Source organism: Aedes albopictus, chromosome 1 (genome assembly GCF_035046485.1).
Source record: "Aedes albopictus strain Foshan chromosome 1, AalbF5, whole genome shotgun sequence".
In the NCBI taxonomy this organism is placed as follows: Eukaryota; Metazoa; Arthropoda; class Insecta; order Diptera; family Culicidae; genus Aedes; species Aedes albopictus.
This window is the reverse complement of record NC_085136.1, coordinates 68,551,549-68,575,466: the sequence shown is the minus strand read 5'-3', so window position 1 is coordinate 68,575,466 and position 23,918 is coordinate 68,551,549. Positions and strand designations below refer to the sequence as shown.

Below are 23,918 nucleotides of genomic sequence, written 5' to 3'. Positions count from 1 at the left end.
TTTTCATTTGCTCGTTATAGAAATCAACGAAAAATAAAAATTCGAGAAAAAAAGGGCGTCACATGGAGTCCGAGTGGGTCTCAAGGGGGTTTCGGAGGCATTTGAAGGCTGGTTTCGAAGGCGTCTTTGGAGGTTTCGGAGAGTCTCAGGTGCGTTACATAGGGTTAGAGGGGGGATGAGGGGATTTTGGAGGCATTTCAGAGGATTTTTAGAGACCCCAACACAATTTAAGGGTGTTCTTGAAACCCGCTGATACGGCCCTGACCTGAAATGCCTCGAAATGCCCTTGAAACCTCCGTTATCCCATGAAACCATCATAATCAATTTGAAACGCCTCTGAACCCCCTTTGAACGTATATTCAACTTATGCACAAATTTTCCTCTTTTAATGTGTTTTTTTTTTTATTTAGGCCGATGTAAATATTATTTTTCTTTTATGTCCGAGGCCTCTCATCAGGTACGAGTGGTGGGGGACATAAATAAATAAGGAACAAACAAAAAAAATATTAAAAAGTTAAAAAACTTACCAACTATTGAAAAAATATTTTTCAACTTTTGAAAAATAGTTGCTTGTATTTTTGGAAGAAAATGGAGTCATGGGACGCCATGTTTTTTTTTCGCCCCTTCAATATTTTAGGATTTTTGAAGGGGGGGGTGACATAAAACAAATTAAATATTTGCATCGGCCTTACGCACCCCCATTATTTAATTTTCATTTAAATTGAAAAAAGTCATGTCTACGCGGTTCGCGCGTTGAGCTAGAGTTGTTCTTACAAAAGAAGAAATAATCATCTGAATATGCTTTCGGCCATTGATTTATAAGCACAATGTTGATCAGCAAAAATTACAAAAGTTTATTAGCTTGGCACCATCCATGTAATTGTTTTATCCTTTCATTTGAAAATACCCTCGTCCATGACTAAGTTGGAAAATTCATTATACTCATCACAATTTTCCCAGTAAGACGTCCACATAATAAATGGTTTTATTGATTGCTACCTAATAATGTTATTCAATCCGTTTGGTATAACAGAAACAAATAAGCTCCACAAATTAATTTAATATTCACCACTCATGCTTTCAATTGAAGCGAAACAAAATTCTAGCGTATTCATATTGTGTTTTCTACGAAACCAGGTTTCCCAAAACTGCCAGACCAACATTTGGAATGGAATGAATTGTTTACGTTGTTATAAATATCAACGCAAATTTGCGACCGTTGTCCTGCTCTTTTCAAACGTTATTCCCGAAATTGTAAAACAAATCAACGAGGAATTTACTCAGCATTATTTCTTTTTCCCTATCCACTACCATCCACGTGGATCTAGCTCACGTTCTCCCGGAGCAACTGACAGCCATCGAGCAAAGCAACAGAAAAAAACCAGATTAATCCACCTAGTGGTGATAGTGCCTTTCTCGTCGAATATGTACTCATGAACTTTCCGTCGACGTTAGCCAATATGTATCTGAATCTTGTGAACACTTTATATAAAAAATCAACAATTTTAACAAAGCCATCATCGATATGGAAGACTTATTGATGGTACATATTTCGATGTTATGTTCAACAGCAAAACAGAGCTGAAAAATATCAGACCTCTCAGTTGACTGCTTGACCACCTTAACCCTAGCCGTGGTCATTATGATCCCATTCCATGCACTATAGCAGCGGGGTGAGCGTCAGCTAATGCATGAAGAAGGTTAACTTTATTCACAATCACAGATTACTTTGTGATCTTCGCCAATTTTATGTTTAGGCGCTTTCGGAGGGGAACCCGGAACTAGTTTCGGAACTACTGATAGTCCCTAATGTGATCTTAGCCTACTTCCTTGATAACCGGTCATCATTTTGACGGACAAGCCGGGATTTGATGTGCCGCATGCAAAAAATTTTGTTCAATTTTATATACGGCCACTTCCAACGGGACACCCGGAACCGGTTCAGATATGGTCTGAGATGGTTTTAAATCACTTTTATATTGAACCACTTCCGGCGGACATCTGGAACCGGTTCCGGAACTCTACCGGTTTAGATATGGTCTGAGACTGTTTTCTTGCTAACTGTTCATCAGGTTATCGAAATTTCCGCAGTTTGATGTGTCGCATGCATGGGTTTGGATCAAATTTATATTTAACCACTTCCAGTGGGACATCCGGAACCGGTTCCGAAACACTACCGGTTCAGATATGGTCTGAGTCTTTTTATTCCAACCTTTCATTGTCAAAAAAACCGCGCTTTGATATGCCGCATGCATGGATTTGGTTCACTTTAATATTTGGCCACTTCCGGTGGGACACTCGGAACCGGCTCCGGAACACATCCGGTTCAGATAAGGTCTGAGACTGTTTTCTTGCTAACTGTTCATCAGGTTATCGAAATTGCCGCAATTTGATGTGTCACATGCATAGTTTTAAATCACTTTTATATTTGGCCACTTCCGGCGGGACATCCGGAACCGGTTCCGGAACACAACCAGTTCAGATAAGGTCTGAGATTGTTTTATTGCTAACTGTTTATCAGGTTATCGAAAATGCCGCAGTTTGATGTGTCGCATGGATGTGTTTGCTACATTTTTATGTACGGCCCCTTAAAAGGGTACTGATCCGGAACACCTAAATGGCCATAACTCCGGAACGGCTGGACCGATCCGAACCATTTTCAATAGGAATCAATGGGACCAGATTCCGCGTCGAATGAACCGTCGGTCATTAAAATCGGTTGAGGTTTACTGCCAAAAAGTGATGTGAGTTTTTTTTGTACACACACATACACACATACACACACACACTATATGTGACTCGACCCTCCGGGCCTTCTATCAAAAAGTCATTTTTGGAGTGAACATATAGCCTTTCCAGCACACTAAGTGTACGAGAAAGGCAAAAAATAACGAAACAACACCATAACAACTACGAACTCACCTTCCTCATCGAGCAGAATGTTGTCCGGCTTGATATCCCTTTGGGTTGCCGCACCACCGCCGCCACGATGGTGGTTGGTAGTTTTCCAGCACAGTCATATGAAAAAGGATAAGAGAGCGAAAAAAATCACATGAATATTTTATGATTCTGGACGGAAAAAATGTGCGCGCGCGCTCGCTCCATCAGCGCAAATATGTCGGAAAATAAACGAGCTAATAAAATGAGGAATTCGCTATGCATTATTTATTGTTATTGCGAGGGAGTGTCGGTTTCGGTATCATGCGGCACGGATTGGGAGCCACATGAAATTACAGGATTGAACTATGTTTTCCGTCGTCTCATCTTTTCATGATCACAGGGCATCATCATAATCATGAAATTGAATGAAGTGCACTTATTTACGATTTTTGAACTCGAATGGTGTAAGGAAAACTTGGAGGAAATTGCATACTCAAAGAATATATTATTTATCGTTGGCATTTTACATCTTTTACCAAATTTAGTTTGCTGTTAACTTTTTAAATCTTTCCTTACGTGTTTCCATTTTTTATTTTATATTATAACATTTGGTTTTATATAATTTAATTTTATTTAATCTTTTTCTATTTTATTACATTTTTTTTCTTTTTTTGTGTCTTTTCTTATGTCTTCCTGCTTTCTACCATATTGTCATCATATAACAAGCCTCATTGGGAGTGAACTGTTTCTAGCGCGCGTATTTGAGAGTGCTAGTGCAGTAGATAGGCCGTTTCCATGAAAATAGGTGAGCTCGTTCTATACTACTCAGTATAGTACTCACCCTAGTTTACTGAAATTCTCAAGTATTGAATTATGGGGAATTTTAATTTCAAATCTTTTGGCATGACTAAAAAGCTGAATATAATATCTTTCGATCATCCGAACTTAGTTTTTGCGTTAGCTTGATGCAAATCATATCATTAACGGAAAAGTCAGACTTAATTTGTAGGAAAATTTACAAAACAATAAAATTGAAGGTATGAATATTCTTAACCCTCTACAGGAAACCTTAAATGATGGTCCATTTCGGATACCTGGGGTCCATTAGGACCCCAAATTTGTTCTTCTGTATCTCATGATCCTGACTTATTAGAAGATCGGTGTCTTCAGCAAAGTTGTTGGGATGATCGACCGTTTGTTTGAAGATTTCACAAGTAGATGGTGCTACTGAACGTGCAAATTTTATATTAATATTAATATATCTCAGGATCCTGATCACCTAGAATTATGGTACCTTCGTCAAAGTTGTTGAATAGCTCAAGGACTGACAGATGCCGGTCCGTTTGATTCGGAACTTCACACATAGGTGGCGCTAGTGAGCATGTAAGTATTAATTATATGATCACATTTATACCCAGATCCTGACCACATAGAAATTTGGTGCCTTTGGCAAAGTTGTTTATTGGGTCAAGTGTTTACTAATGATGGACCGTTTGTTTGAAAATTCCACACATAGATGGCGCAACTAATCGTGCAAATTTTATATTTCATGTATCTTAGGATTCTGAGCACCTAGAAAGATGATATCTCCGGCTTAGTTGATGAGTAGGTCAAGGACTAACAGATGATGTGCCGTTTGATTTGGAACTTCACGTATAGGTGGCGTTACTGAGCACGCATATTTCATATATCGCAGGATTCTGATCACTTAGAAAGTTAGAGTATTCGGAAAAGTTGTTGCGTAGGTCAAGTACTTACAGACCATGGACTGTTAAATTTGGAAATTCGCCATACGTAGATGGCACTGGTAAGCATGCAAATTGTATATGTCATATATTTTCGTATTCCAAGCTCAAAGAAACGTGGGCTTTTCAGCAAAGTTGTTGGGTAGATCAACGACTTACAGTTAATGGGCCGTATAATTCGGAACTCCACATGCCGGGGGCGGTACCGAGCATGCAAATTAAATACAGGGTGTTAGGTTCGTGAGTGCAAACTTTTTAAAGGGTGATAGAGGACCATAAATGGGGAAAAAAATTGTTCTACGCATATGGTCAAATCTCAACCGTTACGTAGTTATTGAACTTTCCATGTTTGTGACTCTCATTGCCTTAGCTGGCTATAACTTGAAAATGGTCAAACTTATCGCAATTTTTTTACCCTTATTCGAAAGATTATTGAATTTTCTATCAAATGGCATCTTTGAATCGATTGGTTTAGTTAAATAACTAAGTTTTCTAGGGCAAACTAGCTCAAAATAGCGTGTTTTAATTTGTTTTTATCAATTATCTTTGAAACATGCGTAATAAATTAAAATTCTTTCTTTGGCAAAGTTGTGGCTCCTGTTCCACTCTACCATTCGTTCTTTGACATCAAGCGTCTATCTCTTATTGTTTTCTTGCAATTTCGATTTAAACATCGCATTTCAGGTCAAAAATTTGCAACTGTCAAGGTAAGCACATTTTTGCGCACTGTGCCGCACATTTAAATCAAAATTGCTAGAAAACGATAAGAGCTAGAAGTTTGGTGTCAAAGAACGAATTGTAGAGTTGAACAGGGGCCATAACTTTGCCAAAGAAAGAATTTTAATTTATTACGCATGTTTCAAAGATAATTGACAAAAACAAATTAAAACACACTATTTTTAGCTGTTTTGCTTTAGAAAACTTAGTTAATTAACTAAACCAATCGATTCAAAGATGCCATTTGATAGAAAATTCAATAATCTTTCGAATAAGGGTCAAAAAATTGCGATAAGTTCGACCATTTTCAAGTTATAGCCAGTTAAGACTATGAGAGTCAAAAACATGGGAAGTTCAATAACTACGTAACGGTTGAGATTTGACCATATGCGTAGAACAATTTTTTCACCATTTATGGTCCTCTATCACCCTTTAAAAAGTTTGCACTCACGAACCTAACACCCTGTATATCATATATCTCAGGATTCATTGCCATACATTTCAGGTTTACCCATTTTGTTGAACTAGTTACTTTTTGCGTCGTGGCTCACGCTGTACAACATAGTGATTATGAGTACAATTTATGTGTGGGTATATGTTTCTTCTACTTACATGGTGAACTTAAGGCCGTGCGGATAGCATCGTCAAACATACTGGATGGTGTAACATACTGTTTCAGCAACAGAGAGAGCGGCGCTGGAGGCATAGTGGTAAGCGTTAATTGTGCGATTTCCTCTTTTTCTCTTTTGAAAGGTGAATGAAACTGCGTGCTTCAGTGCAAGATGAGCGTAAATGGGCGCAATTTCGGCGCGGTATGCCATCCCTGCCAAATATAATCTTGTTCTATATGAGATATACAAACTGCATGCTCATTGACGCCACCTATGAGTGAAATTCAGAGTATAATGACTTATCATTTATAAGATCTTGCAACTTATTTGCAGAATCTTCAAATTTTTCTAAATAATTTGAATCTTGATGTATAAATGATTCAAAAATGTTATGCTCACTAGCGTCATATAGTGACAGATGTTCGAATTAAACGGTCCATTATCTGTAAATTCTTGACCTACCAAACATCTTTGCTGAAGATAGTATATACGGTAAAAGAGTTATGAGAATCCAGAGATATTTGAAATATAAAATTTTCATACTCTGTAGCGCCACCTATGTGTGGATTTCCGAATCAAATTTTGCATCATCTGTAAGTTTTCGACCTATGAACCAACTTTGTCGAACACACCATCTTTCTATGTGATCAGGATCCTGAGATATATGAGATGTAAAATTTGCATGCTCACTAGCGCCACCTATGTGTGGAATTTCAAATCAAACGGCCCAACATCTGGAAGTACTTGATCAACACAACAACTTTCTCGAAGGCGTCATCTTTCAAAGTGATAAGGATCCAGAGATATATGAAATACAAAATTTACATGCTCACTAGCACCACCTTGTGGTGGAATTTCGAATCAATCGGTCCATTATCTGTAAGCGCTCGACTTACTGAGCAACTTTCCCAAGGACGTGACAATTCTACAAGCTCTAGATCTTCCGGTTATTTTGTTTGAAGACATTATATTACTAGATTGTTGATGCCTAATAGCGCCATCTAGTAGGGAAATTTCAAATTAACCAATTTACCACCAGATGACGTTTGACTTACCGAACAAACTTGCCGAAGACATGAATATTCTAAAACAACAGAATCAAAAGATATAGAGAATTCAATTTGTGGTCCAAATGGACCCCAGGTATACAAAATCGCCCGGTTCAACTTTGACATGGAATAAAAATCATAGCATACCATGAAATCAACTTTATTTTTGCTTAACCCTTTGGAGTCAGAGGGGTCATATATGACCCCAACATAGAAACGGCTGTATAAATTCACCCACTCGATAAAACAGAATACTGTCTTCGGCAAAGTTGTTGCAAATTGAGTTTTCTATTAGGGAAAAATGAGATTATATGTATTTGGGACTTCATTGATAACCTAGAACATCCTCAACACCATGAAATTTGGAAAAACGAAATAATTGACATATCAGTTGTTCTAAAAGCAGAACTTGTATTCATTTAGCCTTAGTCAAGAATATCAAAAGGTGTTTTATATTCTAGGATGTTTTAGGTGTTCCAAACTGTCCTATAGTGAAGTCCTTCAAATCTACAAGAATAATTTTATGTATTTTCGTCACAAATAATAGCATTGCATATTCTACTGGGATCAGCGAAGCTCTTGACATCTACAATGTCATTTATAGACACTATAGGGATATTCCAAGTCAGCCAAACTACCTTGGAGTTCAGAACTTCAGGTCTACACTTGTAACAGCAGCCATATCTGTTATACTGAGTAACGTTGCATAATCAACCGCGGTTACTGGACCAATCTGAAGTCTACTAGCTCATTATAAACCTTTGGGACATTGAGGGTCGTCCAAACTGATCTATAATGAAATCCTTCAAATCTACAAGAATAACTTGACGTATTTTCGCCATAAATAATAGCATTTCATAATCTTCTGGGATCCACGAAGCTCTTAAAATCTCAAATGTAATTTATAGACACTACAGGGATATTCCAGTAAGTCAGCCAAACTACCTTAGAGTTCAGGGCTTTGGATCTACACTCGTAACAGTATCTATATCTGTTATACTGAGTACCGCTGCATAATCAACCACAGTTACTGGAGCAATCTGAAGTCCCCTTTTTCATTATTAACCTTTGGGACATTCAGGGTCGTCCAAACTGTTCTATAATGAAGTCCTTCAAATCTACAAGAAAAAAATATGTGTTTTTGCCACAAATAATAGGATTGCATAATTTGCTGGGATCCGCAAAGCTCTTGAAATCTCAAATGTCATTAAAAGACACTACAGCGATATTTCAGGTCAGCCAAACTACCTTGGAGTTCAGAACTTCAAGTCTACACTCGTAGCAGTAGCCATATCTATTATACTGAATAAGGCTGCATAATCAACCGCAGTTACTAGAGCAATCTGAAGTCTCCTGTTTCATTACAAACCTTTGGGACATTCAGGGTCATCCAAACTGTTCTTTAATGAAGTCCTTCAAATCTACAAGAAAAAATATGTGTTTCCAAATGTCATTAAAAGACATTAAAGCGATATTCCAGGTCAGCCAAACTACCTTGGAGCTCAGAACTTCAAGTCTACACTGGTAGCAGTAGCCATATCTGTTATACTGAATAAAGCTGCATAATCAACCGCAGTTACTGGAGCAATCTGAAGTTCACTAGCTCATTATAAGCCTTTGGGTCATTTAGGGTCGTCCAAACTGATCTATAATGAAGTCTATCAAATCTACAAGAATAACTTTGTTAATCCTATTGTATTTTTTACGAATAATCAGACTTTCGCGACGAAATTGAAATCGCCCAAAAATCGTACTTATCTGTCATCTCCGACAGCTTTTCGCTTCCTACCCAAGATTCAGGCGAAATCAGTGTGGTTTGTTGTGAAAACAAGATCAGCTGGTGGTTGCCGAACAATAAGGATGAACGTAAACATCGGATGCCCAGCTGATTTTGTTGAATCTGTCATTAGATCGGGCGAATTGCTAAAGAGCAGCAACAGAGAGCGACAGCGAAACCGAAAGCGAAATCGGAGAACGACGAAATTTATTGCACTGAAGTCTAAGTAGAAAACAAAATCGCAATATAATCGTATCGTATAATCGTAGCTTTGTATAATGAAAGAAGTTGCCGTTACACACGTAGACTTAAGGATCTAAACTCAAGAACAGTTTGAATGACGTAGGATATCCCGAATGACCTGATATTGTCTATTAACCTTTCAGGAGACTTGCTGGACATGTTAGATTACATATCGTAGCTATGTATAATGAAAGAAGTTACCGTTACACCCGCAGAGTTTAGGATCTAAACTCAACAGTTTGGAAGACGTAGGATATCCCGACAGATCTGATATTGTCTATTGACCTTTAAGAAGACATACTGGACATGATAGATTACAAATCATAGCTTTGTATAATGAAAGAAGTTACCGATAAAACCCGTAGACTTTATGATATAAACTTAAGAACAGTTTGGATGACGTAGGATATCCCGACTGATCTGATACTGTCTGTTGAACTTTCAGAAGACTAACTGAACATGATAGATTACAAATCGTAGCTTTGTATAATGAAAGAAGTTACCGTTACACCCGTAGACTTAGGGATCTAAACTCAATGATAGTTTGGATGACCTAGGATATCCAGAAAAAATATTCTTCATAATATTCTACCGTTTTTACGCTATTGACCACCAAAACTACAGAAAAACGTAGAAAAAACTCCATGATAATGCTTGGAAAAATTCCTGCTTCAAAGGGTTAAATAATAGAACTAGGTCTAATTTGAAGGTATTGCAAAAATAAAGTCAAAATGTTATACCAAACTTGTTTGCCATTACTCCAAAGTTGCCTGGGGTCCAAATGGACCCCAGGTATCCATTAGAGGGTTAATATGAAAAGAAAAATTATTGATTCACATTATTTTTATTTCAATCGCTCTTACTTTAACAAAAGAGTTTCGCATTGCAATGGGCATTGAAGACTGCGGTAAGTTTTGCGAGTAAAACCGAGCAAATTCTTTTCGGAAGACAGGGCAAAGAAAAAGGGATTTACGGTTCCATTCCCAAGCCACGATGAATATTTAAGAAGCAGCTTTTGGGGCTGATGCCACATATGTGGTACTAAACCTTCGTCCTTTTTGAGTGGTTTAGGGTTTAAGGAGGGACTGCACTAGAGCATTTGTATTATTCACTTCAGTGCATGGATCAGCCTGGCGGTGATGCTGCGGATGAACGAAGAAAGATTTTTGAACGGATAAAGTACAGTATGCGGCAGGAAAAAATGCGAAAGGGTTTTTTCAACTTCAAACTTCATGTTCGTCCATTTGACGTTAACCAATCTATGTTGCAACATTCCATGATCTCGAACAGGCTAATATAAAAAAATTAAAATGTTTACAAGACTGCGCCTGAAGCTGAAGACAATCAAAATTTTCAGACCACTGAAAAGTACACAGGTCGCTAAATTTCATATCTGATAAAACATTATTTTTAATTTTCTCTACAATATCATCATATTTATGTGTTTATTTCATCTGGTATGTGAAACTACATGGCTCTGAATTAGTATGGCCTTGTTTTTCATCAAACTGAAGCTATTTTTTTTACTATTTTAGCTATTTTGTCTTATGACCAGTGGGAGCGCAGTTTACTGATACCAACTTTTTAGGCTTACATTATCACTTGTTAAAAATCAAATATGTTCATTTTTATTTTGTAGTGGTAGAATATAGACGTTGACTGATACACTGTCATGAAAAAAATAGTCATATATATCCCATATTCAGCATGTGATAGCGCCTTGAAATTTTCGCATTTTTTCCTGCCTCACCCTGTAAGCCAAAAGATGGGAGATATTTGTGTGAATATTTAACAAGCCATCCCAAAGGGGTAGAAAATCAGCTCCATTAAGTAACGAATGGGTACCTTCAGAATCGGAAAGGATTGAAGTAGCATATGAAGTAGTCTTGCACGTAGTAGTGGTTGGATTGCATGGACCAGCAGACACACCTTTTAAAAGTTGGATAAAGTTAGAATGTAAGGTAGGTATTAAAAAGTTGAACCAAATTGCGGCTTTCCGAAGTAGCGCAAATGGAAATAATTGGCTTCTTTAACGGTGTTGAGATAATTCGATATTCTGAATCTGCATGTCAAACTAAGCCAAAATCCAAATTTTCATGAATTTTGGAGCCCGGGAACCTATTTAAAAATCAATTTGAAGTTAGTATGGGAGCGATTTGTCGAATCACCCCTCGTCGCAGTTTGTACTGGGCGGAGCTGTCAAACAGTTGCCCAGCTGTCAAAAGGTGATTTCAAAAAATCTCTTTTAAATTGATTTTAGGTATCAAAACAAAGTTCTAAAAATCTGAAAAAAAATCATAGTGACTCAGAAAAAGGTGCTCTTTTGTATAAAATCAAAAAATCAATACATTTTTCAAAATTTAAAAACCCAATTTACTACGGCAAAATCTTATGTACATGAAAGCCAAGAGTATAAGCTTTCTGTTAAGTGGTAAAAAGTTTGTATTTACACCGAATTTCATTGAAAAATTCGATAATTCGTCAACATTGATTCTAATCTTAATTTGAACCATCATCGTAATTATAATTTGAACCAATTTTATTCTTAATTTGAACTACTGGCGGCAGCAGCTCGAGCATCTCCCACAACAGCCAATTTCGTGCTGAACAATAGAAAAACACATGGATCTGCTAATTCCCATAACTATTTTTCATTAGGCAGTGGAATTTCAACTAAGAATGTTCTAAACTCTTCAGGAACTTGGAAACTAAATTTGGAATTTTTCATCCCCCAAGAGTAAACAAAACAACCACTAGCGCAGACTGCTGGCCAACACTGTAGGCTCGCCCCCATTTACTTGTTCAAATTTAGATTTATTTATTTATTTATTTATTTATTTATTTATTTAGGAGCAGGGAAAAGCCCGCTTGAGTTGAACAAACAACACCGCTCATTCTCAAACGGGCGCAAAACCTCCTCATCTTTTCATATCAACAGATAAATACAATCCAAATGATACATTTTGCTTAACATACATATAAAATAGTAAAACAAACTTATTCTAACATGTTGGCACAACACCCTTAAAATTCTATAAGCGAGAAAAAAGTTCTTTAAATTTGTTCCTAATCGTGAATCTATTCAAATTAAAATCAAACACATTGAAACACTGATTAAAGGTACGACACATACATACTTGTAAAAGGGGCATGGTAACAGTAATAAGTTCTAGTATTGGGTAAACAAAGAAAAAAGTAATTGCGAGTAAATCTACTGCGAATATTAATGTTTAAAATACTCAGCAACTGTGCACAATTAATGCGAGAGTTCAACAAACCGGAAATAATGGTCGCTTTTGACACTTTGCGACGAAGATCAAGAGTATCCAAGTTTATAAGACGGCTACGGTCCTCATAGTTAGGCAGATTTACTGGATCGTCCCAAGGTAACCTAACGAACTTTTTTTGCACTGCTTTGATCCTTCCGAAACCATTTTGGTAAAATGGAGCCCAAACATTCGAGCCGTACTCGAGAATAGAGCGGACTAATGCACAATATAGAGCTTTCATACAATAAACATCCTTAAACGATTTTGCTACACGAAATATGAAGCCTAGTTGTGACGAAGCTTTCGATGTTACATACGAAATGTGATCCTTGAAAGTTAGCTTTGAATCTAATAGGATACCAAGATCTTTGACAACTGTTTCTCTGTTCAAAACTTCTTCCTTTAACGTGTATGCATAGACAATTGGTTGTTTTTTGCACGTGAAGGTTATAACTGAACACTTGGAGGGATTCAATATCATCCTATTAAAATTACAAATGGTTCAACTTAAGGTGAAACTGGAAGCAATTTCTCATTCTTTTGGTTTTTGATTTTTTATAAAATAACGAAGCAATATTTTCAAAATCGGTTTTCGTGCACATATAGAGTATGGATCAAGGTATCTCCTGAATTTTTTTGAGATGGAAAATGTTTTTAGTTTTTGCTGAAACCATTTTTTGTGAAATTTTGTTGAAAAATGGTTTCTGCGAAAACTAAAAACATTTTCCATCTCAAAAAAATTCAGAAGATACCTTGATCCATACTCTACATGTGCACGAAAACCGATTTTGAAAATATTGCTTCGCTATTTTATGAAAAATCAAAAACCAAAAAGTGAGGAAATGGATCCAGTTTCGCCTTAAGATAACATTCACCAAGTAAGAATTACTTTTATTTGATAATTTTATGACAAATAATGCGGAATATTATTCGGTTGGTCGATTCTACGATAAATAAGCTTTTATTTGACGTGTTCACATACAGTATGACCCATAAAAAAATGCGAAAGTTTTCAAAGTCATCGTTCCCCTACTTCGAACTGATTAACCTTGCATGTATCAATTCACATTCAATCAAATTTTATTTTCAAAATAGTACTTTTATGGCTGGATAAGGTCTTCAGGAGTTCGTTGGTTCGTCGGACAAGAACGAAAAAAATATTAACTTATAAATTAAGAGACATTTTCTGAAAATTGAATTATTTGACAAATGATCATTTTTAGAGAATATTATGTTTTAAGCATGAAATTGTTTTTAAGTACTTAGTATTTGTACCTATCATGCCTTCATCGACAAAAAATTGTTTTGAAAAATGTTCAAACAGTGTTAAGTTTTTTTTATTAATTTATCTTAAGCGGAGATCCGGCAAAACTGTTTTTCGATACAATTTCAGTAAAACGGTAATTAGACGGTTGGTTTTGTACTAGAAGAGTTGAATAGAATCGGTATTTCCGTATCATAATGGTTTCGGGACGGAGAACGTAAATTTAATTTTCGCCGCTCGTTATAAATTCTAACACCTTGTAAACAAGCTCGCTGAACTGTCGTACAAAGTGAGGTTAGATGAGGTGCTTGCAGTACCCTATATGCAAAGACACGAAATGTTCCATTACCAAATTTATTTACTGTCAATGTCATCCCAATCGAGCAGAAGACCTGTCAAACGCACTTCAAAGGCATTGCTCGCAAGATTGCTCGGCAGCATCATCGTCATGATGCGGGAATCATCATCGACAGCAACAATCATCAGATTTCTTGTCTCTAGCATATAGGGTCTTCAGGATCTACCACAAACGATTTGAATATAAATAAAACAAATAATTTGAATTGAGCCCGAAAACTAAAAAAAAATCTTGCTCTACTCGAACTTTGCCTCTCTTTTACTCTACCGTTATCATCTTCGGTAAGTAGGCCTTGACCAGGTTAGACGGTTTTTCTACTTGTCATTTTTTTTCTTTTCCAAAGACGAAAATTTTCCGAGGATTTTGCGATTTGGCGGATTTACGTGGTGGATTTCTTTGCTGGAGAATTCAAGTTTCCGTTGCTTGGCTTGTTGTGTGACGTTTTGTTAGCTGTGTTTCGTTGTTCCTGTGAAGTTGCTGTTGAAGCCGGTTCCCGTTATTGCTCAAGTTCACGTTTCTCGTTGTTGTTCAAGCTCCCGTTTCAAGTTGTTGTTTCCCGTTTTCAAGTTCCCGTTTCCCGTTCGACGTTTTTGGGTGGATTTGCGTGGCGAATTTCCTTTTAAGAAATTTTTCAAGAGTTGGTGTTCAATTTTTCGTTGCTGTTCCAATTCAAGACACTTGAGTATAATTTATCATTTTTTTTCCTTATTCAGTTCAAATTATAGTTTTTGTGGACCTTTTTACTTTTAAGTTTCCATAATGGAAACTGATGAGGGTGAAGGGGGTTCAAAAGAAAATGTTGAATTAGTTGAAACCTCATCATTGACCAAACCATATCAGTTTTTGTTGGCAGAATAAAGACTTCACTTGCGTTTTTACTTACTGCTTCTCGCATTTAGGAAAACCATAAAAAGAAACACCTTTTGATGCCTCCGAACTACCTTGATGGTTTCCTCCAGCAATTTCTTCAAGGGTTTCTACAGCAATTCCTCCAAGAATTGTTCCAGGAATTTCTCAAGTAATTTCTGCAGGACTGTTTCCTAGAAAACGACCCATGGACCACCCTGGACTATGTCCGAGGAGCATGTGTAAGCACTCGATGTGCTTGTGACAGATGCTCTAATCATAATCGTTCCGAACATTGTTTCCCTGGCATACACACGATCGTTCCACATGCATCGTGATTGAACAGTCAGTCTCTATCCGACATCGTGCTAGGATAGGTCATTATTCTTCGCAGCGCGCGTGTGATTCAATTTGATCCTCCGTGGTCGTTACCACAAGATGGCGTCGAGGATGTAGAATCCAAGCTATTTGAAAGTTTGAAAGATTTCATTGTGTAACTATGTAATCACGTTAGTAAAAAAATAGTAAAGTTTGATTAGAAAGAAAATGTGTGGAGTGCAGATGTGTTGGGAGAAGTTAAAAAAAAAGGTCTTGTGAAGTTGATGGCGTGCTCGATAAGAAACAAAGGAAAGTAATTAGAAAATAAATTTGGAATCAGTGAAACGCAACCCATAAAACTAAATTCACTAACGCGTTGGCAGCGTCGATTAGTTTTTCCGCTTACTTTTGTTGCCGTTGCTGCTGTCGATGCGGCGCGTTCAAGGTCAAGGCCACGCTACTATTGTTGAAAAGCCTGCGACGAAGCTTTGTTTCTTTTATCACAGTGCGAAGTAGCACAAGAGTGCCAATTCTGCAGTAGGTTTCCTGAAACGTTGCAGCATACAGCTATACTGACGTCGAAAAATGCATTCAACACAAAACTTCCCGTTGGCCGTTTATTAAAAAAAGAAATCCACGTAAAATGAGGTTTTATTCTAGACTCAAGAAAACTGCGACTCGGAATTCTAGCGTCACCTCCGAGGAACACTTTTTCTGTCAGATCTAAGGCACTCCATATTTTATCCAATTTGAGATGTTTTATCAGGGCTATATCGTCCTCACCTAGCCTTCCCTCAGTAGCTGGTTCCAGAAACTGCCTTTCCGGTCCGGACTTAACCTCACACCAACACCTCACACAGCGACAGCCATTTCGGCAAATCTCGCACCGTTCACCGTACGAATCGTTGCACTGGGATTCACTGGAATTCAAAACCGGAATGTTTTCATTTATTTATTGTCGTCAATCAATTTGTAGACCTTTACAATTATATGTATACTATATTACAATAGTTCCTTAAACCTATCACCTAACCCTACTTGTCTCAAAAAATGCCTTCTTAAGCATATCTCTACTCATAGTCATATCAATTCTGTCACTATGTGTATTGTAACAAGACATCATTCTATTCAATGGCCCATGTTTTGCATAGTCTGTTCTGTGGTAATTTCGGCTGTCACTAGTCCCAACAATGCATTCGCTTCCACTCCCACTCAACAGCGTCTTTTTTTTTGGTAGAAATGCATCGATCGTATCTTCGCTTACGGCGTTGATCTCCTGAGTATTTGCATAGTGGACACTGTCGTCCGCAAGGGCGCTTGCTTGGATCTATCAAATCCGAAGTTCCTGGCACTAGAGCGGGAGGCACATGAAGCAGTGCGGGATAGTGATTGCTTAAAGTATTTCGTCCTAAAAAACAAAAAGATTAGGTAGGTATTTAACATTTTCTCACAACGTAGCTCCACTACCGTATTTTCACTCCAAAGATTATGATTTCCGCCATCCTTTGCTAATAGCTGATACTTTCCCGTTTCACTATTTATGATCGGATCAGCAATAATTTTCAATTCATTTTACCCGGTTTTATCAAATTTCACGACGCGTTCCCGAGTCTAACAACAACATTGAATGTTTTTGTTTTCATTTAGTGTGGCGGGTGGGTGATGATTAAGGTGAAATAACGCAGAGTTCAATTTCATGAAAAACTTTTTGAGGCGCATTTTCCAAGGCAAGAATTTTGTCATCAATCGAACGAATTTACTTTAAAACGCCATTCGTGTGGCAAGAGTATCGAGTAAGCAATTATGAGCGTTATTTTAACGTAAATAAATTATCGCTTTTTAAAATGTTTGTAATTTGAGCGGCAGCCATCACTAGCTAGTTGCAACCAGTAGCATATGTCCTTAAAATGGTGTGGTTAAATATCAAATTTAATGTACACTGAGGCAAAAACACTTAGGATTTTCATAAGTTGGAGTTTAAGAATGGACGATTTTTCTGTTTCATTACTCACTTATTTATTTTATAGCTGTTGTGCTTGCGTTTCATATCTACAACTTATGATTACCATAAGCGGCATGGTTGTGAAAAAATCATAATGGAAAACAATAAAAATCGTTACAGTTAGGGTATGGATTCCAATTAGCTGCTGCTTGGACAAACACACATTACTCAAAGATCTGTTTTCGGAACTGAAGGACATAAAAAGTCAAATTGCCTTTATTTTCTAACTTCAATAATTCTCCGCCCGAATCAACAATAAATCTGGGATTACGTAAGTGTCACGATCGGTCGTTCTTAATTGATATTAACGATTGAATAAAGTGACAAGAAGCACATTAGACGGTCAATGTTTGCCAAAGAATGTTAGCCACTTAGGGGCTGTCCATTAATTACGTAAGGGATTTTTTGCGATTTTTCGACACTCCCTCCCCCCCTTGTAAGATTTTTTGTATGGAAAGCCAAATATTTTTGTATGGCGCGTAAGATTTCTCAAACCCCCCCTCCCCCTATAAACCCTTACGTAATTAATGGACAGCCCCTTATGCAAACTTAAATAAAAAAAACAGTCGAACGTGTTCCTTGTCCTTTTATTTTAAACTAGCTGTACCCGGCAAACTTTGTCTTGCCTACTGCGTTTTTTGACGTTTCAAGTGTCTATCCAAGACCAAGTCCCCGGTTACAAAATGTATGGAAGATCGATTTTCAAAAACTTTATTTTTTCCATGTTTTGTGCCTCATAAACCTTCCTTGGGTGAAAACTAAAAGAACAAATCAAAGACGACCCAAACCTGACGTTCCGTTCTCAAGTTATGCGCGGTCCCACGTATGCCACTGCATTTTTATATATATAGATTATCGATCAAGAAAAATCGATCATTTTACTTCCTGAGTAATTCCAAAATGCAATGTCACGCCATGATTTAGAATATAATTAATTCATCCATAATAAATAAAATTTGAATACGAATATCATTTTACTTGCGCCATGAAATTCATAATGAACAATATCTATTTTAATAAGTATTAGTAGAGGAATTCCACGGAGTCATGTCAGTCGATCCTGAGCGACCATTTCAAAAATATCTGAAACTTTGCACAGTTTTTCAATTTCATATAAATCGCCATTTTTTGATATTAAACCTTCATATTCACTCACGACTAACTTTTCAAAAGGGTGTATGCGAAAATAGTTCTAAAATATTCTAAAAGCTGTACAGCAAAAACGGATTGTTCGATTGTTATAAATTTTTCAGCAAAGTTAGATAACTAAATGATGATTCCTTAGAAAATATACACTGTAAAAAATTTCTTTTTCTACTTTGAAAAAATATGATATTTGTCACAAAAACTCAAATATCTCAAAACCCTATCTTTTTACCAACTTCAATTTTTTAGGGGAAATGGCCCAATTTATCAGCTATCTACCATAAAATTTTGGTGATGGTAAACTGATAAACAAAAAAGTTATGACATTTCAAACATTTCACAATTTTTACATTTAGTAACAAAAAAAATTTTTTTTCTGTGTAAATTATTTCGAGAATTATATTTTGATGCTGATTTTATTGTAAAGGCTACCGCCTGAATTAAACAAGTTGTTTTCATGATACTTTAGTTTGATTATTCGTAATTACTATAGTATCTATTTGAAACTTAGACGCGATCCAGTGTTATGATCAAAAATATTGAGAGTGTCATACTTTTTATAGTACGTGACTGGTGAAAAAATCCCTTGATAGTGTTGAAAAGCTGTTGATTATAAGAAAAATGGAATTAAACTTATTTTTAAGACAAAAGCTGTATAATAAAAGTTTTATATACGCGTATACGTCTAGTTTATCCGCAAAAAAATACCTCTTACACACTTATTTCTGAATTGCCTGTTCGGTACTTTTTTGACGAGATTATAACAGCAGTACGATCTCGGTAGTTTCGGTAATCGATTTTACTGAGGCTCAGTAAAACAACTGTCAAAATCGTATGGAAAAGGTAAACAATGCATTTTTGCTGAACGAGTTCGGTGCTCAGCAGTTTTAATCTCGTCAAAAAATTACCGAACTCGGTAATCAAAATTAAGTGTGTAGAGAACAGACTTTATGATCGGAAGAATGCGAGTAACTTCAACAACAACAAATGCATAAGAGGTACATACCACAGACAAACAGACGAAACGCCTAGAACAATTTTAGTGAAAATTCATCGCCCAGTTCACACTATCACCACCTGGTGGAAATGTTTCACGAAACACTGCGTTGTGCAATATCGTCATCAGAAGGCGCTAGTGTGAAACGTCAAACGCAAAGAAAAACGATGGGCGCACTTCTTGTTATGAAAGCCACAACCAAGATTCAAAATGATCGTTGAAGGCGTGGTCAATGAAAATTTCGCCAGTGTTACGTTTGTTTGTCTGTATACATACCTGACAATGCTCACGAAAAAAAAACAAAAAAATACTACCGCTATGAATATTAAAAATTGTATAGTATTTTTTTTTCTTCATCCACCAACACCAAACAAGTAAGTTAAAATTAATAAGTGATTTTGTTTATTATAATCTAACGAACAAGATGAACAGTCGCTTTCTCAAAGGTCTTCAACTCAACGCTCTCTTGTAGACCGTTTGATGAAAAAAAATGTTCAAAAGAGTTACGAAATCTCACCGAAAGCACCATAGATAAACTGAAAGAGACTGGTTATGCCCAAATGTCCACATTGTGTACAAAATTACGCATTTGCACGTCCTGCCGTCTAAAATTTGACAAACGAGCCATCTGTATATCATCGGTAAAGCAGGGCGCAGGAAGTTCGAAAACGACAACAACTGAGAAATTGCCATCAGCGACATCTGTTTAAACAATTTAATTACGCCCCTTTTCAAAAATGCCCTGTAATATTCTTCAACATCTATACCCATTTCAATATTTTTAACGTTGCAAAACACGCTTTCAACATTCATCTTGAAGAAGAGGGAAAACACTTGTCCTCAAATGTAACAGCAAATTAATGAATAAACGACTAATGCGCGGAGGGCGTGATAAAATCGGAACATTACGGTACATAGTATATTATATGTATATATAATATATAATAAAAACAACTTGTTTTACTCACGCAAGGCCATTAACAATAAAATCAGCATCAAACTTCAATTTCCGGCCGAAATAATTTACACTAAAAAAAATTATTACTAAATGTGAAAATTGTGAAATGTTTGAATTGTCATAATTTTTTTGTTTATTTTCATGGTAGATTGCTAATACAATGGACCGTTTTCTCTAAAAAATTACGTTGGTAAAAATATAGGGTTTTGAGATATTTGAGTTTTTGTGACAAAAATGATATTTTTTAATGTTAAAAAAGATTTTTTTCACAGTGTATATTTTCTTAGGAATCGCCATTTAGTTATCTAACTTTGCTGAACAATAAAATCAGCATCAAATCGCGATTCCCGGCCGAAATAATTTACACAGAAAAATTTTTTTTACTAAATGTAAAAATTGTGAAATTTTTGAAATGTTATAACTTTTTTGTTTATTAGTTTACCATCACCAAATTTTTATGGTAGATTGCTAATACAATGGACCGTTTTCCCTAAAAAATTGAAGTTGGTAAAAAGATAGGGTTTTGAGATATTTGAGTTTTTGTGACAAAAATGATGTTTTTCAATGATAAAATAGATTTTTTTTCACAGTGTATATTTTCTTAGAAATCACCATTTAGCTATCTAACTTTGCTGAAAAATTCATAACAATCGAACAATCCGTTTTGGCTGTGCATATTTTTGAATATTTTTGAACCATTTTCACATACACCCTTTTGAAAAGTTAGTCGTGGCTCTAAATAAAAATTTGATATCGAAAAATGGCGATTTAGATGGAACTGAAAAACTGTGCAAAGTTTCAGTTCAATAGAAAATCATGAATTAAAAATTTTCCTTAATTTTGATGCTGTTGCTTGGAATCGCTCAGTAGATGAATTCAATAAGAAAAAACACACGATAATCATAGTTTTTATCCGATGATATTCATAAGCGAAAACTTATGATTTTGTTAAGGGACTGGATATTGAATTTTTCCCTCTTAATCATAAGTGAAATTCATGGCTTTCAACAATAATCGTAGAGTCGCCAAATCATAAGGGGTTCTAACGTTCTTCCTAAGTTTTTTTGCCTCAGTGTAGCAATTCGTCGTCTAGGCGGCGCCAGTGAGCAGGCAATTGTAACGTATTTTTATTTGAAAATTGACACGGATTATTTCAAACAAAATGTATGAACTAGAACGTCTGTCTGCGGTATCAGTAAGTAGTTTCGGTCGACAACAGTTCAATGCGTTTCTCTTGCCTGTTGATCGGCACACGCGGAAACGAATATTGTCTACCTTCGCAACGGTACCGTGCAACTGTGGTCATCATCATCGTCGTCTATTGATCGTCGCGGCAGCTGATAGGAACACCACAAAGTGTAGGTGCTGACGTCAACATACACCGTTCAATGAATCTCTCTCTAAACGTGAATTTAAATCGAAGAGTGAAAAGCTCTGCAAGCAGTTACATTCTTAATTGCCATTCAAAAATACTCACTGTCAACGACGAAAAACCCGATTGGCACTTCCTGGCAATCCTGGTAAGATAAATGGTCATGGCACATTGGAAAATTTATTTCTGGTTGGCACAAAAGTGGAAAACTCAACGACCCATGCCGGAAGGTTCAGGGTACCTAGTCCATTTTTCTAAATTTAGACCCACGAGGGTACGGTAACACTACTGGTTGGGCACCCTCAAGCTATTAAAAGCAGAAAAAGGATGATGTTTCTTCCACTGTTGAACCAAGACGACGACGATGACGACGGGTGGATGTTAAAAGCATGACAATTTACATTCTTCTGCGAGATATGCTGGGTCATTCTTTTTTCCCCTAATGGGACCGCTGGCGCTGTAACGGGGTGTTAAGATGAGTAATGACTGCTTAGAACCATAATGTACTGCTAATAAACCATTTACAAAATGAATGCCCTTTCGCCATCGTCAAGGCGATTTCGAGGAATCGTGGTAGCTATTACTTTTCCTTTAGTTTTGTTTCAATCATGATTTGCCCTTCTCGTCGTCGATATTGATACTGCTTGCGGTTATCGACCATCAGCATCGCCATTCCGGGAGCTTGTGTATGTAGGAAGAGGTATGACCGCAGTCCTAACAAGCTTAAAGGATAAAAGACCAAAGCGAAAAAGTTTTCCCCTGGTCGAGAAACAATTTCAATCACTTTCGATAGAAAAAGTAGTTGTACTTATTGACTTTTTCCCCCGCGTTTCTACGCGATAGTTTCCCACTACTAGATAGTGCTGAGATACCCGTCCGTCTTCCAGAGTGGATTGACCATAGGAAGACTTTCCTCACTGTACTTGATCCGAGTCGGTCGTCGGAAGTTGTGATTGAAGACGTTCCATGTTTAACGGCATTACACCGAAGGAAGCTGGGTGTTTCTTGGGGGAGGGTGGGTGGTTGGTGCCTTCTTTAGGTTTATTTTACCCCTCCTATGTTTAAGTATAAAATAATGGAAAACTTTGCTTCACATCCTGGTAAAAACAAGTGACCGTCTTAAGTTTAGACACCCGTAAGTGGCTGAACGTATAAGTGATTGTTAAAGTTAAACTTTTCCTTCCAACTGAAGTGAGTCCTATGCAGGGATGCTATATACACTACCCGTCATAAATACGGACTCACAAAAAGTATTGCAACAATATTGCATCACCCTGACTCACCTCGATATCTCTAAAACCAGATCACCTACAAAAAAGCCGCCTTTAGAAAAGTTGTTGCTTTTGGGCTCCTGAATAACTTTGCTGAAGACAGCATCTTTGTTAGTCCTCAGGTTTTGGAGATATCGAGGTGAGTCAGGGTGATGCAATATTGTTGCAATACTTTTTGTGAGTCCGTACTTATGACGGGTAGTGTATACAGATTTATCTGTATTAAACAGATTTCTAATCATCAGTACAGATTGCATTTGATATGAAATACAGATTTTTGCGCTAGAGGAATTATTATTTTTTATATGAGGTACAGTTTTTTCCTCCGGATTTTGTATGGGATACAGATTTTTTCAAAAAATCATCTGGCATTCCTGCTCCTACGTGGAAATAACTTTTATTTTTTGAGATCGGGGGCTTCTTGTTAACCATTATACCGAATAACTGGCCAGAAATTCACATTTTGTAAACCGGTAAAATTATTTGCTCAGTGAAAGCATTTAAAAAAAATTAAAAGTTCGTTTCTATAAAAACTTATTGAATTTTGATAATTTTATTTTTGATTTCCGATATCAATTTTTTTTTCTTTCAACTGCTTTTAACCGAACTAAACAGAAAAATCTGAAAACAAGTGTTTAAAAAAATTTGCTATTGATGCGAATGATACTCTCGGAAACCTGGCAATGAAATAAGGCGCTGTCGATAAACTACGTAGACTCATTTTTGGCCATCTGAGAACCCACCTCCCCCCCCCCCTCCTTTGTCCATACAAAATTTTCAAAATTTGTATGCAGCGTAGACTTTGGCCTGAAGCCCCCCTCCCCTCCCCTAAATGTCCACGTCGTTTAGGAACAGGCCCTAAGGACCAAGCCCGTGGAGTGTGCGGTGGCTCAGCAGCTCGGGAGCAGAGCGTTCATGATTAACAAAAAAAAAATAATCATGATTAATCATTGACGATTAAAATTTCAATTTCTGTGATTAATGATTAAGATTAATGATTAACTTGATTTTTAGGATGATAAATGGTTATGATTAATGATTAAATTTGGTTTTATCTGTGATTAGTGATTATGATTAATGATTAAACTGACTCAT

General features: G+C 36.7%; 1 protein-coding gene across 1 annotated transcript in view; it reads right to left on the bottom strand.

Annotated features, from left to right (window-relative positions):
* LOC109401821 (serine/threonine-protein kinase 32A) overlaps positions 1-23,918 on the bottom strand; it is a 551,348-nt gene that overhangs the window by 162,655 nt on the left and 364,775 nt on the right. The window contains exon 7 of the mRNA XM_062844769.1: positions 2,923-2,960. Coding sequence (XP_062700753.1) covers positions 2,923-2,960 — 38 coding nt within the window. The remainder of the gene's footprint in view (positions 1-2,922; positions 2,961-23,918) is intronic.